Source organism: Labrus mixtus, chromosome 19, assembly GCF_963584025.1.
Source record: "Labrus mixtus chromosome 19, fLabMix1.1, whole genome shotgun sequence".
NCBI classification, from domain to species: domain Eukaryota; kingdom Metazoa; phylum Chordata; class Actinopteri; order Labriformes; family Labridae; genus Labrus; species Labrus mixtus.
In genome coordinates, this window is record NC_083630.1 from 20,412,489 (window position 1) to 20,428,522 (window position 16,034).

Here is a 16,034-nt window from a genome sequence, read left to right on the forward strand (position 1 = left end):
TCTGAAATTGAGTTTTTTAAAAGAAAACTAACAAATATTCGAGGCAAATATATAAATTAAAGCAACCGAGGGTAATAACTGAATCTGCATCCACAATAAAAACAGAAATAAAACACAGAAACACATTTTTGCCAGCTGGAAAAATCATGGAAGAATTTCTCTGGAAACTGTGTAACCTGCACAGTGAGCTGTGTGTGTGTGTGTGTGTGTGTGTGTGTGTGTGTGTGTGTGTGTGTGTGTGTGTGTGTGTGTGTGTGTGTGTGCATGAGTGTGTGTTTGCATTTGGTGTGTGTGTGTGTAGGTCCGTCGGCTCTTCCACACTGAGCCTCGCCACACACCACAGGTCACAGTGAACCAGGAGGGAGAGCGTCTCTGCAGGGCTTCACAAAAACCATTCACAGGTAAAAAATAAAAATAAAATCAGTCATCTTTATATAAATACTTTCAACAAACAATTTCTTTAATAGCTAGACAAATACAGATTTTAAGAATTTTATGTCTATGACATATTGCATGAACGTACTGTGACTGTGCTTATTGGATTGAAACCTGAAGCATTGTGGGCTTTGTTGTTCTTGTAGGAGGAAAGATGAAGCTGTTGGTCTTGCTCGGTGTTCTCCTCTGCCTTTTTGCCGTTCATCATAGTGGTGAGTTTTTATACAGAATACATGTTCTTCTTAAAGACAAGTTAAGTTAATTTTTATGGTAAAAAAATGCAGTAATGATTAAATATTACATAATCTGTATATGCATGCTTTAATACTTGTGTCTGTTTTTTAGTCATGATTCTCGTCGATGTGATAATGTCACATTTAAAAGACATCATTTGTTGTTAGTGACTGCATGTGCACAAAGAGGTCTCTGTCCAAGTGTGTGTGTGTGTGTGTGTGTGTGTGTGTGTGTGTGTGTGTGTGTGTGTGTGTGTGTGTGTGTGAGGATTGGTCAAAAATAATATTTGAGGAGGGTATCCTGAAGTCTTCTGGGAGAGAGCTCAGTTTTCCGATCTTGAATCCCGTCTTTGTGTTCGGAAAGCCCAGGAATGTTTGGGAATGTTAATTTTTTTTTCTCTTTCCTCCTCCTCCTCACAGAGGCCAGAGTCATCCCAGAAGGAGGTACAGTAAATAAATAACATCTCTTTTTATAAGATGCATACATATTTTGACACAATATATTCCATATAAAAGTGTCAGATTTCCTTTTCTGCTTTATTTGTTTTGATTTTAATCTTGAAATATCAGAAAAGTTGTGAATGTAGTCTTTTCTTTAAATTCCACTCGTCTGCATACTAAAGGAAAATATTTTACTATTTATAGATTTGTCTGAGAGCTTTAGTTACTTTGCATATTAAAATGTTTAATACCTACTGAAAGGTACATGAACACAAAGTGTGACCACATCACCATGGTAACGGTTTGTGTCCTGCCCATCTTTAGTGCCTTATGATGAACCTCCAGCTGTCCCTTACTGGCCTTACTCCACCTCTGACTTCTGGAACTACGTTGAATACTTCAGATCCATCGGTGCCTATAACCACATCAACGAGTTGGCCCGGGCCTTCTTTGCCCACCAGCACCTCGGGGACACCCTGGGGTATGAGAGCAACGCGGGACACGAGCACTGAGAGAGCAGCAAGGCGGCTGTTCAGAATTTGTTCTTTTAATACCGTACACAATTTAAATAAGAGTTGAGGACATTTTAACAGACGTTAAATGAAAGAAGTTAAGGCATAGAGTGTCAAGTGTAATACTGTTTGTAGGCTAGCCAAACATATATAGAGAACAGATGTAGCCCCTTTGAGGAATTGTACAATATCATGTTGCTATATGCCATGAATGAATAAACATGTGCCAACTTAAGCAATGTCTTTAAAAAGATATGGTTCTCCTTTTTTTAATTATTATAATAAAATGTTTATTATTAAATGATTATTCTCAATCACGTCATACTGTATTGTGTATTTTTCTTGAATTTATAGTTTTTGATTGATTGATTGATTAAATTTATTTCAGACATATCAAAAATAAAATCAAACATATCAAAAATACAAAACAAAATGAAAAGCATGAAAATACAATAAACAAAAAACAATGTTCAAATTATTTCACAAAAAAATAAAAATAAAATTACATAATATACATAAGCTCAATAATTAATATTTATTAAATTAAATTAACTTCCTGTGTTCCTTATAATCTCTCTATATATACAATTTGCTATACTATATTTATGATACTATATTTGATATTTATAGATTTTATAGTGTTGGTAAGAGAGTTGTTTCGGGGTTAATTAAACCTTAAAACTGAAAATATAGTTAGACAAATGCTGTATTTGAAACAGCCTACATGCTTCTATAGTTTTGGGCGGAATTTTGGCTATAAAGATAAAGAAAGTTATTTTTGTTATTTTTTCACAAGTTCATAGTAGTCAGAATATTGTACATTTATTTAAAACCAGTAGAAAGCAGTAATGCAACATTTTGGATACCAACGGCCTTTTATAATCCCCCGCAGAAGAAGAAGTGCGGAACCTTTCAGTAAAGAGTTAGCCGCCGGGCCCATTTGAGTGTGACACCGTTGTTTTGTTTATGTGAGCGATCTATTTCAGCGACTCCCAAACAACATTTTTGTAAGTAATTACTGTCGAACCGACAAAACAAAATGAAACCTGCAGTGGACGAGATGTTTCCTGAAGGAGCTGGACCTTACGTGGACCTGGACGAGGTACGTTTGGTGTGAAGATGTGGAGAGAAAATGTCGATTTAATCTCCCAACACGCAGGCTGACGTTAGCTAAAGTTAGCCTAGCTCAATGCTACGAAAGAAGAATGTAAACATTAAGAAAACAAGTTATAAATTACATTATGAAGGCAGTGCTCTCAACTACATTTAATACAACAAGAAAGACAAGCTCAAGTATGATTAATGCAATATAAATTTAATAAAGATAAACACACAATAAAAATATTTAGGACACAAGTGAGTGCAGGATGTGCAGAGGGTCCTGTTTCCGGATTTTGTGTATTTACTGATTATTTTACATTAAAAAGGTAAGTATTTAATGTTATTATCATTATGCCATGTGTTTGTGAATTTAATAGTAGTGTGTTTGTGTGTCAGTGAGTGATGTGTGTTTGCACTGCTGTGTGTTGACAGGCAGGGGGCAGCAGCGGCCTGCTGATGGACCTGGCAGCCAATGAGAAAGCAGTTCACTCTGATTTCTTTAATGGTAAGTTACTTTATTTCACATCTAAGTGACTCAATATAGAGTGGATGAGAAATGAAATACATTCTAAATAAATGTGATTCATATTTTTAAACACAAATCTTTCTGACGTATTTAAAAGCTGAACTAAAAACAAGTGTCATCAACAGGTTTTTATAGAATAGAATAGAATAAAATAGAATAGAATAGAATAGAATTACTTTATTGATCCCAAACTAGGACATTGTGGCGTTACAGCAGCAGGTTGTCCAAACACACAATATGAGTAAAAAACACAATATTAGCAAATCTAAACACAATATAATATTAAATACAAAGTAAATAAGCACTAAAAATATCAAAACTAAGAATGTGAATATAAACAACCAGGATTTAACTAAGCATTACTAGTCTTAAATAGGAAGATTAAATATGGAAGATTAAATGTAAATGTGCAAAAACAGAGTAGTAAATGGACAGTATTGACACAAGTTAAAGTGCATGAGTGTAGACATGTTATAAGCAGAAACTATACAATATAACGGTGAGTAGACAAACAAATGAAGTGAACATGAGTGCAGGGATAATTTGTAAATGTAACATGTGCAGAACAGATTAGAGTATGGAGAGACAGATATTATCATGATGACAGTTCTCTGCTCGCATGAGGTGAGCTGTTGTACAGAGTTATGGTAAGAAAGATTTCTTGTATCTGTCTGTTGGAGAAGCTGCTCCGCTGTTTGTCCAGTAGGGTGTGCAGAGGGTGATCAGGATTATCCATAATGGATTTGAACAGTTTGTTCAGAGTCCTCCTCTCTGTCACCACTACATAAGAGTCCAGCTCGCAGCCTGTCACAGAGCAGGCCTTCTTAATGAGTTTGTCCAGTCTCTTAGTGTCACCAGCTCCAATGCTGCTCCCCCAGCAGACCACGGCAGATAAATATAGATTATATTCTTTTATTTGTATCATGACTCTATTCAGTATGAGTAAAGACATGTTGCATGATGCTACAAAAGAAGCAACAAAATACTCACCCTCACCTCCTGCGTGTTAAGCTTTCTCTTGAGGTATGTTATATTGTATAGTTTCTGCTTATAATATGTCTACACTCATGCACTTTAACTTCAGTACTGTCCATTTACTACTCTGTTTTTGCACATTTACATTTAATCTTCCTATTTAAGACTAGTAATGCTTACTTAAATCCTGGTTGTATATATTCACATTCTTAGTTTTGATTTTTTTAGTACTTTGTATTTAATATTATATTGTGTTTAAATTTGCTAATATTGTGTTTTTTACTCATATTGTGTGTTTGGACAACCTGCTGCTGTAACGCCACAATTTCCCAGTTTGGGATCAATAAAGTAATTCTACTTTATTCTATTCTATAACTTAAGAGATCAGGAAGCTGAAACACATGAAAGAACTGTTCCAACACATATAAAACATCTTTTAAGTGGCGGCATTATATCACTAGGAACACCCAGAATATTCCAGTATTTAAAAATATGAATAAATGGGAGAAACAGCTTATTAACAATCTGCATTAAAAATTGAATTTTAGTGGAAGCACATTATCCTGTTTTCTTGCTTAAACCACAATGCCTTCTTTTAATTAACCCTCAAAAGTTATCCAGTTATTTCCCTGTAAACACAAGTGAATGTGTTCCTCACACACGTAAACACGCACGCACAGGACGCACAAAAGCACCAGGCTAATCGGTTTTCCGTCTTGAAGCGTCGGCTGCAGGCCAAAACAATTTTTGTCTCAGCAGCACATGACCTAGAAAAAAAAAAAAAAGAGCTGATTGTTAAAAAAAAGAAGAGAACGAAAGAGGAAAGGAGGAGAGAGAGAGGGAGGATGGTAAAGAGAGTTTATGGCTGCAGTCAGACTGAAACTCAGCGGGACACCTCGCCAGTCAGCTGCTTTAAAAACACACACACACACACACACACACACACACACACACACACACACACACACACCATGTGGACCCAGGTTTTAGATCACCTGGGTTGTAAACACTATGAAACTGTCAGTTGGTGAAATCTCATGAATGGTACAAACTTGCTCGAGGCACTAACAGGGAGTCCCCTCAGGTCCCTTCATGACAATAATGAAATCCACTGAAAATGTTTGAATGCTGTGTTTCAGTCAGAGTTACACTGACAGACAGTTTGTGAACAGAATGATGCAACTTAAAGGTTTTATTAGAAACAGAATGTTGTGGTTTTTTCTGAAGCACTTCAAAGGAACTCTACAACCTTAAGCCCTTTTCGCTGCAGAAACTTTCCTCAGGATCGAGAAACATTTGAACCTCACGCTGAGACCCAACAGGATCTGTGTGTGTGCGGTAAAGATGAAAAATCTCAGGAGAACTACGAGCTCACTCAGGAGTAAAGAGAACAACGTACAAAAACACACGTTACTCAGGGACAGACCGCGATGAAGTGTGCAGTGGAAACACTAACAAAGACCCTGGACAGGTCGTGATCAGCCTGCGGACACAGATCCTGTGGGTTTTAAAGTTCTTGGATTAATTCCCTTTGAAATGATTGAAACACTGGTGGTGGAGCTTGCAGATCTACTTTCTGTGATTGATCCAATATCTGCAAAATTTTCATTTAAGCCACTTTTTAAAAGAAAATAATTCAACTGGTGTTTTGTCTTTTTGTGTTTTACGTATCAACACATCAGTGGATGAGCTGAAAAACAATTTACAGCAAACAAACTAATGCTGTGGTCATGTTACACATTTACCCTGTGGATAAAAGCCGGCTTAGAAAACAGCAAACTGCAATGATGAGGTTTTTACTTCAAGTCAAGGGATGTGAAACAAAAGCCTGCACTATGTCTTCCATACTTCAGGTTTTCTCTGACCTGACGCAGACATGACACCATCATGTTAAAGCCTTTTTAAAAAGCTCAACTTATCGGTGTGAAATACATTTTCTGGAGCAGGTTGTGAAAAGAAGGTATAGCGTTGGGGTCGGGGGGTGGGGAGGGGGCTTGTTTACAGTGTTCACAGTTGCAAGGGGTTATGGGTAGCCGTGGGGAAGGCTTTTTTTTTGACTCACTCTGTCCCTTATTAGGCTGAACACAGGAATGTCTTGTTCCTGGAAACCACACAGACATGAAAGAAAAGAGTTCCCAAAGCCTGGTGAGCTGACACAGGTTCAGCCTGTGGACATTTTGAGCTGATTGGTGTAAATAAGTATGATTAAAGCCGACATCATGTGATGCTTTATAGTGTTTAATTACAGCTGCAAATCACTTTTAGTTTGAAAAACCCTGGAGGAATATTTCGGTACTTTCCACAACAGTTAGATCGTGGTGGATGTGTCTCCAAAAGACGACTCACAAGGTCAGAGTACATTTTACATTGGAACTAACTGCACTTAAGCCAAAGATGTTAGTGGTCAAAGTAGCATCAATTAAAAAAAGACAACTTTTTTTAATTCACTTTCAGCAGATGAAACTACAAACTAAATACAGTGTTGACTCGTAAGCTCAAAAAGCTCTGAAAGAAATGTCAACAAATCCAGTTTTAAAATGATAAATTATTTTGCACCTCTTGTTTTGTTTAAGAAGCTCTGCGTAGAGTTTAAAAATGCATCTTTCTTCTGGGGGAACACTTTCTTTTACTCGTCAGGTGAAGCTTAGAGACAAGCCGCTATATGTTTAGTCGTCCAGCACATGCTAAGTGTCGTATTACTCGTATATGTGGCTTCATTTTTGCAGTGCATCTAATAAGTAAACTTAAAAAAGTTAACAAAATAAAAGCTGCAGATAAGTGCCCAAAACATAATTCACAGGTAAGGATGTTATAGTTGATAAAACAGCGTGACTTCTTCTAACCCTGCTCTCCTTTTTGTGTCTTTCTCTTTTTTTTTCTACCTGCAGACTTTGAGGATCTGTTCGACGACGACGACCTGCAGTGACGACATCACCCGAACACCTGCGCTTCACTGTGAACGTGTCGATAAGAAAATGAAATCGTGCTCATTCTGACCACAGCTTCTGTCTTATTTATATCCCCAACATGTCCCACACCACCACACTTTAATAAAGCCTTTTTTTTCCCCTCTTTTGTACAATAAATAAAAAAAAAAAGCTGTCTTCATTGGTGAACCAGGTGTTTTTTTTAAATTCTGAGGATCCCTCACATTCCAGCTTCAGAGAAAATTATGAGTATGGTTTTGGCGCTGTCGTGTTTGAATCTGCTCCTGGCTGGATTGCAGGTTTGCTGGCTCTGCGAAACACCTGTTAGCAAACGTTAATTACATACGAGATATAGTGTTAACATGACCGCTAAATGCTCACGACGGGACGGGACAGGAAAAGGGGGCTGCAAAAAAATGTGGAAATACTAAAAAATAAAGCGGTCTTGTTCAGGTGTTAGACTCCGGCTGTAAAATCATTGTCTGAGCCAGAGAGTAAAGATGCAGTCAGTGATCATAAAGAGGCCGAATGTTAAAGCTCTACTAGCAATCACTTGTGACGGGGCGTCTGATCGCCTAGCGGTTATGGCGCGTGCCTCATGTACAGGGGCTATTGTCCTCATCCAAGCGGCTGTGGGTTTGAATCCGCCCTCCGCCCCTTTGCTGCATGTCATCCCACACTCTCTTCCCAACATTTCCTGTCTCTCTCCAGAGACTTAATAAAGGCAAAAACACAAAAAGATCAGTCCCTTAAGTCCATCAAGAGACCAATCCCAAACAGACTCAAGATTACAAAAAGCACCATGAGTGTGCTTCGAAAATATGTCTCAGTTTTCTGAAATAGGAAAATCAAAGAAGTTTAGTCTCTGTGCTTAAACGAGCTCGTGCACGAGTTGTTCAAAGGGAGATTATTTTCCAAAGATAATGGAAGAATGCATCCTCTCGCTGAGCTCTACTCTGATTAAAAACTCATTTTGTCCTCAATAAACATGAATGATTTGAGTTAAATCATTTCAGGTATGAAAAAGCCGACCTTTTTCTCTGCATGAACTAATAAAACCCGCTCAGAAGCCGGTCTGGACTCAAACCTCATAAGACTCCTGAGTGCTGATCCAGTCATATGTGCTGATATTGCATCACACATTGCAGCTATACAGGCTTTACAGAGACCCTTAAAAAAAAAAAAAAGGCTTGTGTATGTGTCTTAGCAGGCTGGCATGCCTGAACACAGTTAAAGTGAGGAGGAAACTGTAGATTAACAAATTCCTCATGTGTAGACCAGCTGTCCCCTGCATGTGTGAAGCTGTGGTTTAGGCGTCACTGAGGGTCTCTGAGAAGTGCTTATGTGGCACCTCAGCCCCCCTTCATTATATCCTCATGTCTGCTCTCTAATGATGTTTTGTTCTCTATTGTTTTACACGTTTTGGAGGATTATTGCATTTAAAAAAACACGATTTAAACTCTGACTCTAACCCTTAAACATGACATAAAATATTTAGAATAAATTGTGAAGTTTGTTTACTTCAAAAAGACAACGTCCCGTACCTTTTTCCACGTCTCCATGTCTGCTTCAAGCCCTCCCACCTTCCCTCTTTTTCTGTCTTTAATTACGGTTCCTCCAATTGGGTAGAACTTTCTGAAAGTTTTCCAACCAATCAGGCGTCTCGTTGCGGTGGCCCTTGACCCCCTCAGGTGCTTCCCTACATGTGTTTCTACTGTGTGGCTGTTAATGAGTGTTTGTTACGCGCGCGTGTGTGTGTGTGTGTGTTCGGTTTAAAACCGTCGTCCGATCCCTCCGTCAGAGCAGTCTGTCAGAAGGGCCACAGGGACAGGGTGCAGAGGAACACAAAAACACACTCACACAAAATTAGTGTTTGAGTCCAGGTGGGCCGAGTCATCAGGCTTCATTTGAGTCCACATCTGGATCTACAGACAGACAGGCTGATAAGATAACCACAGGTAAGAGACTTAATGTTTACTTTAGGTACTTTCCAGGGATCCAAGTTCAGGCTGGAGTCAAGTTTGAGCCCTGAACAACATCTGGTTTTGTCTTTTTTTTATGACGAGACAGCAGCTAAGTGGCAACATGTTTGTTTAGGTCACCAAATTTAACACCTTAAAAGCAGTTTGTCTTCAAAAGGGAGAATTCTGGCTGCTTACAAATCATCTTTGTGGCCTTTTGTTCTGAGATCTGCAACTAAATCTGCAGCTGTACAGAGAAAAACTTTAAATTTAACCATATCATTGTAGCAATAACCCCCCTCGAATTTGGAGCTACAAAAAATGTGACTTTACGCGAACATTAAAAGAGGATCTGGAGATTAAAAAGAGGAGTTTTAAGGTGTAAAAGTGATGGTGTTGAATGTTTTCTAGAGGAAAGCATCACTTTGAACGTGTGTCTGTGTTTAGCAGGAGAGAGGAGGAGGTGAAGTCATGGCTGGAAGGAGGAAAACCAGTTTCTCTGGTGTGATGGTCGCCACTCTGCTGGCCCTGATGCTGCTGCCTGGTGAGTACACAGTGAGGACCAGAACATCTGCAAACATCTGTAGCAGGGAGTCAATGGTAAAATTAAAGCATATGCAATCACTTCTTTATTTAAGTAAAAGCAAAACACAGATTTTCAACAGTGGACTTTTGATTGTAATTATGAAAAATCAAAAAAAAAATACAGTTTTTGTTGTGGACTGTAGATGTCTATATTTTCTTTACGGTTAAATTCGATCTTGTAGAGCTGGATTATATTGTGATAAAATCCTAAAGCCATAGGGCAATTTTTAGGACATGGACATATGTTTTTGTTGTGGGTTTTTTTGTTAAGTAAAAATCAATTTGTATCTTCAAAGCTTCTTATTACATACTCTCCAGAAATGTATGGATTTAAAAAATAAAGTATGTGCCATGAAAATACAGTGGACTAGAAGTAGAGAGCATTTCCTTCATTAAAATATGCACTGAACATTTACGTGTTATCTCCTCCTGCCTGTGTTTCTACATTCTGCATATCATTCTTCAGTTTGCTCTGAAGCCTCAGTGTTACTCCGCTTTTTTTTTTTTTTAAACCTCTTAATAGATAATAAGGCATTTGAGTTATAGCTGCGTAATCCAGCCTGCAAGGTTTCAGGGGAAGGGTTAGTCGGCCTGCTCAGGGTTTCTGCCCTCCATCGGTTCATGGTCAAAGATCTTGTCATCGCTAAGCTGGCTAAGAGTGATTGTAACTCAACTGTGCAGCTTTTTTTTTTTTTTATCATAATGTGTCTCAAACACAGGCCGTGGTTTTCATAAATCATCTATAAAGCTTCAACATAAAGACCGGCTGCACCACCTGTTTCCACATGATTGGCATATTTACAGCAGGGCAGAGCTTATCTTCCCTTTAAAGGTGGTTTTAGAAATCGCACGTCTTGATGGTTAAAAGGGGGGGGGGGGGGGGGGGAGGAGTTTCTTTCATCATTCCTGGTCCTGTAAAAAATTAGTACCTGTCAGCATCACCTCCTCCTCTGCCCTCTTAAAGCTCTGCTGTTTCCAGATGTGCCAGCCAGTATTTTACAGGCTCATAAAGAAACAAACAGCCGATCCACTGAGACAGCATCATTTAGCCCCCCCTCCTCTTCCTCCCCTTCCTCCTCGACATCTCTCCATCACCCCGGGTCACCTTCAACTTCTTCTTTGATTCCGTTTCCTTTCCTCTGCAAAATCCATGCTTGTTACCCGTCATCTGTGACCTTCCACGCTACAGTGCGCACCACATCTGCCTGATTACTCCCATCAAAGCTTATCACAACTCTTTTTTTTTTTTTAATCAGGAGATTGGTGTTTTCCCACCTCCGTCACGCGTCACATAACCCTGAATTATCCCCCTCTGGATCTCTCTCTCTCTTAAACCTGTTCACTTCTTCATCCTTTTCCCCTCTCCTTCTGTAAGGCATTAACACCTTTTCCCCGCCGAGATGAAAGAAACACCAAGCTGAATCTGCTGTTCCCTTCGCTGCATGGGGTCAAACAGTGCACATACGAACACATATGAGACGAGTGCAAACACAGCTCTTTGGAGGCGCAGCATGGGGCGCAAAGTTAAAGGCTCACCTATAAAATCTACAAAGAGCTGCAGTCGCCAGAGCTTCAGGCAGAGCCAATTACCCCCGCCCTACTTAAGGAACAATATCCGCAGGAATTATTTGAGCTTTAATGTCATTTATTGTCATTTATATATTAAAGGCACATTTAAAAAAAACACTTATAGAAGTTTTTGGATTTAAATCTGTTTTTCTTTTTCTCTTTATTTCTAGCATTTCTGTCTGCGGGACCAGTTGTGAAGAAGCAGAAGGGAGATGGTAAATATGTGAACTTTATCGTGTTGCATACACATTCACCTTATTCACAATGCAGTTCTTTACAGATCAACTGCTGTTAAATTGTTTTTAGTCTGCTGCTGTGGTAAGTTATAAATAGTTTCAAACTGTTGATGTCGTAACACTGCTTTGAGTTGGTCGTCTAGAAAGCGATAATGGATGTAACGTATGTCCAGATTTTAAATATAACAGCATATTCTGGATGTTAACTTCGCTACTGTGGGGTGCAGATAGCCTAGCGGTTAGGTGGCGCCCTGTGTACAGAGACGATAGTCCTCAAAGTGGACGACCCGGCTCGAATCAGTTCTTTAATTCAAAGTATTAAGCTGCAAGTTCCCGGGGATAATAGTTCTTGAAATATGAGTCCAAGGTGGTACTTTTAGATTGAAGAGTAACACCTTGATTTATCGCCACACTTCACCTCATCATCAGCACTTACCAGACTCACTGCTATATCACATTAAGTATCCATCATCACACGGTCGACAAGTAACAACAATTATGGCTTAATGACGCCCAACCCTTGGTAAACAAGTTTAAGACCTTGAATATCTTGTTGTGAACTTTCAAAGTCATGAAATAGAATTTGATGTCCAAGTGAGCGCTGAAGCCTTAGGATCAGCTGTGCTATTTCTTTATTTTTATTTTTTTATCTCAGCAGGAGAGAATATTCAGGAGAGCTCGGCTGCTGTAGAGTTACACAGGAGGCTGAGCCGCAACCGCAGGAACATCAGCTGGTACAAACAGCACTCCGACTTCTGGGGATGGTACAAGTTCTTCACTGAAAATGGAAATACGGAGGCAGTAAGTGAACACACAAATACAGAGGGGAAGACAAGGCAGTTTAGGAAGACAGAAGAACAGTGATTAGATGTTTAAAGATTATGAATAAATGCAAAACAGTAAAGAATTTTAATATGTGAAGTTAAGAAACTTTGCAGGTGACTAATATATACTGTAAATATAAGTAACAAAAACCATGTGCAGTTTTCAATCATTTCTGAAAAAGTTCTCCTTCCTCCTCCTTCCTCCCTCCTCCTCCCTCCTCCTTCTCCTTCCTCCTCCTCCTCCTCCCTCCTCCTTCTCCTTCCTCCTCCTCCCTCCTCCCTCCTCTTCCTCCTCCTCCTCCTCCCTCCTCCTCCTCCTCCTCCTCCTTCCTCATCCTTCCTCCTCCTCCTCCTCCTTCCTCCTTCCTCCTCCCTCCTCCTCCTCCTCCTTTCTCCTTCCTCCTCATCCTTCCTCCTCCTCCTCCTCCTTCCTCCTCCTTCCTCCTCCTTCCTCCTCCTTCCTCCTCCTCCTCATCCTCCTCCTCCTCCTCCCCCTTCCTCATCCTTCCTCCTCCTTCCTCCTCCTCCTTCCTCCTCATCCTTCCTCCTCCTCCTCCTCCTCCTCCTCCTTCCTCCTCATCCTTCCTCCTCCTCCTCCTCCTCCTCCTCCTTCCTCCTCATCCTTCCTCCTCCTCCTCCTCCTTCCTCCTCCTCCTCCTTCCTCCTTCCTCATCCTTCCTCCTTCCTCCTTCCTCCTTCCTCCTCCCTCCTCCTCCTCCTCATCCTTCCTCCTTCCTTCCTCCTCCTCCTCCTTCCTCCTCCTCATCCTTCCTCCTTCCTTCCTCCTCCTCCTCCTTCTTCCTCCCTCCTCCTCCTCCTCATCCTTCCTCCTTCCTTCCTCCTCCTCCTCCTCCTTCCTCCTCCTCCTCCTCCTCCTTCCTCCTCCTCCTCCTCTTCCTCCTCTCCCAGGTTCAGGAGATGGACCGCATCTACTTGGCTTACCTCCAGAACAAGAACCGCGCTGAGGGACGTCGCTCCTACAAAGCCTACCTGCGCCATCTGGGGGAGGTGTACAAGTCCTGCTCTGATTCCGATGACCCCAACTGTGTGGCTTCCTACACCAGCAGGCCCAAACCGAAACCGGAACCCCCCAAGCCCGCGCCAGTAAAAACCTGTGATCCCACCAAGGACCCCTACTGTCTGTATGCTGCTTTGGTCCAGGGCAAGAGCCCCTACCTGCCCCTGGTGATCCCAGACGCCGCCCCAGCTCCAGCTCCAGTGAAGGCCCCTGCACCTCTCTACGTCAGGTCTGCTCAAGCCAAGGACCCACAGTCAGGGTTTCACTACTACTCTCCATCCGCAGTGCCTTTCCTTTCCAAGGTATGCTTTCAGACACTTTTTTAAAATGTAATTTTAAAGTCCACTTTAGACTTAAATATTCAATTAATTAAAAAAAAAAACACATGATGTAAAAGTATATTAGGTAAAGAACACACTTTGGCAGCGTCAATACTAAAAATGAAGGCCTGAAGACAACGTTAAATTAAACTTATTTTCGTCTTAATTTGTAGATTCTTTCAAAAACCTTTGTCCTTACAAATGAATCAAAGGATGCTACACGATGTGACATTTATTTTTTAAAGATTCTAGGATTACTGTGAGGTAGAATAGTTCCTCTGAACACTATGGCACCAAGGTACCAAGTCTGTCTGTATTTCCCACATCAGGAGCAGAAGGCTGAACTCCTGCGTATCTGTTCCTCTGAAGACGTGGAGTGTCTGCAGTACCACCTGAGGGCGGCCCAAGGTTATGCACCCTCTGCTGGACCGCCGCCCTCCTACGCTCACCTTGGCTGTGACCCCAGCAAAGACCCTAAATGCAAAGCCAAGCTGGTGCAGAAAGCCCCCTCTGGTCTCTACCTGCAGTACCCCAACTGTGATCCAGCCCGTGACCCCCTCTGCGCCTACTCTGCCTCCCTTGTGGTATGCTTTATTTTATCACTGCAATGCATTTTTTTTTATTTCAGTCCATTAGATTTTTAACATCTGCCTTCAGTACCTTCACATTATAATGTGCTCTCATGCCTTAATAATGACGACTTGTCTTCCAGGCACAGCGGGCCCCTAACCCCCCTGCCCCTGCTGGTCCTGGATCCTGCAACCCTCTTTTCGAGGAAGGCTGCAACCCCCTTTCAGCCACCAGATTTGCCTCTCCACCTGAGTCATACAAATCTGAGGAGAGGGAGGAGGCTGCTGCCATTCGTGCTGCCCCGTCTCCTGCAGAGCAGAACCACGACCCGTACGCTATGTTTAGGGACGCTTATGCTAATGCTAACAGAGTTTCAGATCCTTATGCTATGTATCGTCAACCTAGCGCCCCAGCTTCTCCTCCAGCAAACGACCCCTATGCACTTCTGCGCCGATTCATGGCCCAAGCTCAGGCAAGCGACCCGTATGCTCCCCGCATGGAGGCCGCTCCCCGCATGGAGGCCGCTCCAGAGTCCAACCCCAATGATCCTTTCGCTGCGATCCGTGAGGCCGCGGCCGCCATGCATCGCCGTGGTCATCCCACCCCCCCCAGGCAGCAGTATCCTTTTTCCAATCCCAATTATGAAGAGCCCGCCCGGGAGGAGCGCCACCCTCTGGGCCCCCCAGGTAAGACCCAGGAGGGCTACGACTGCTTCATCGGCTACGATCGCGATTGCTTTCCCGTGAAGCCCAGCAACCCTCGCTCCGGGGTTCACCGCCAAATCGCATTTTCCGCCGAAGCCTACGAACCCCACCTGAACGCCGACGGCTCCCGAAGCGGCGTCCTGGAGCCGACCAACCCGCACTGTGACCCCGAACACGACCCCGACTGCCGCCTGCGTCGCGTCGTGCCGGAGCAGTCGCACGCCGTCGCCCAGCCCGAGCATTACGCTGAGGAGGACCAACGCCAGGGGGCAGCAGAGCAGCAACATGAGCAGCAGGAACAGGACCCGTACGAGGCCGAGCCCTTCCAGAGCGGCCAGGAGGAACCTCACATGTCTTACCAGCCCCTCTCACAGGGTATGAGCCTCCAGGACATATTGAGGCGCTACGGAGACCAGTTCCCAGAGCAGGAGGATCACAGAGCCTACGCAGACGACTACCGCAACAAATAGACGTGCTAACATACACATGCATGCAAATGGACATGACTACACAGTCCCGTGCGTTCTTGCAGCTTAGCCCTTGATCGCGACAAGCAGTAGGTCTTGCCTGGACCTGATATGGGACACTAAGAGAAGCCTATGGACCCAATGAGCAAGCACATGCATGTACATCCACACATAGCTTCCAGCTGTCGGAGAATGTGCAAAAAGCAGAGTGTGTTCCCGCAGTGTTTTCATCTTTTTTTATAGTTGCTTTAGACTTGTTGCTTTTCCAGTTTCAACCTCACCTTTCTAAAAAAAAAAAACACTCTAATGCATTCTGACTTTTTTAAATGCCCAGCTTGCTTCTGTATCTATGCAGCTCACATTTTTTTTATTTTGTTTGTTGCTTTTTGTCTGATGGTTTATGTAAAGATTTTTTTTTTTTCATTTTGAATGTTCGAATAAAAAGCTCTTGAAAGATGTGTTTTTTTGTGTTTTACTGAATCCTGGCATTAGACTCAACCGTACGAGTCCACCAAAGCAACATGGGACATCTGACTCAGAAAGCAGACATTTGTATGTCTTTGCACAGCTTTTTATGGAAAATCATTAAAAGTTAGTCGATAGCTTTATACTACTGTAAAGACCAGAAAT

General features: G+C 42.0%; 3 protein-coding genes across 5 annotated transcripts; all 3 read left to right on the forward strand.

The window, feature by feature from the left end:
- The first annotated feature begins 322 nt into the window (after nt 1–322).
- On the forward strand, nt 323–1,935 carry otos (otospiralin). Its single transcript, XM_061064680.1, has 4 exons — nt 323–401; nt 582–647; nt 1,089–1,112; nt 1,434–1,935. Exons 2-4 carry the CDS (start codon nt 590–592, stop codon nt 1,619–1,621), a joined length of 270 nt encoding a protein of 89 aa, XP_060920663.1. The 5' UTR covers nt 323–401; nt 582–589; the 3' UTR covers nt 1,622–1,935.
- A 617-nt stretch (nt 1,936–2,552) lies between these two features.
- Nucleotides 2,553–7,339, forward strand: cops9 (COP9 signalosome subunit 9). Its single transcript, XM_061064672.1, has 3 exons — nt 2,553–2,723; nt 3,155–3,227; nt 7,112–7,339. Exons 1-3 carry the CDS (start codon nt 2,661–2,663, stop codon nt 7,147–7,149), a joined length of 174 nt encoding a protein of 57 aa, XP_060920655.1. The 5' UTR covers nt 2,553–2,660; the 3' UTR covers nt 7,150–7,339.
- A 1,634-nt stretch (nt 7,340–8,973) lies between these two features.
- Nucleotides 8,974–15,862, forward strand: and1 (actinodin1). 3 transcript variants are annotated; one of them, XM_061064543.1, is made up of 7 exons: nt 8,974–9,108; nt 9,559–9,655; nt 11,436–11,480; nt 12,157–12,302; nt 13,235–13,645; nt 13,993–14,247; nt 14,376–15,862. In XM_061064543.1, exons 2-7 carry the CDS (start codon nt 9,583–9,585, stop codon nt 15,405–15,407), a joined length of 1,962 nt encoding a protein of 653 aa, XP_060920526.1. In that variant the 5' UTR covers nt 8,974–9,108; nt 9,559–9,582; the 3' UTR covers nt 15,408–15,862. The 3 variants fall into 3 exon arrangements, with proteins under 3 accessions (XP_060920526.1, XP_060920528.1, XP_060920527.1); XM_061064545.1 differs by having other exon boundaries at nt 12,160–12,302; XM_061064544.1 differs by having other exon boundaries at nt 8,980–9,108; nt 9,562–9,655.
- Nucleotides 15,863–16,034: the final 172 nt, after the last annotated feature.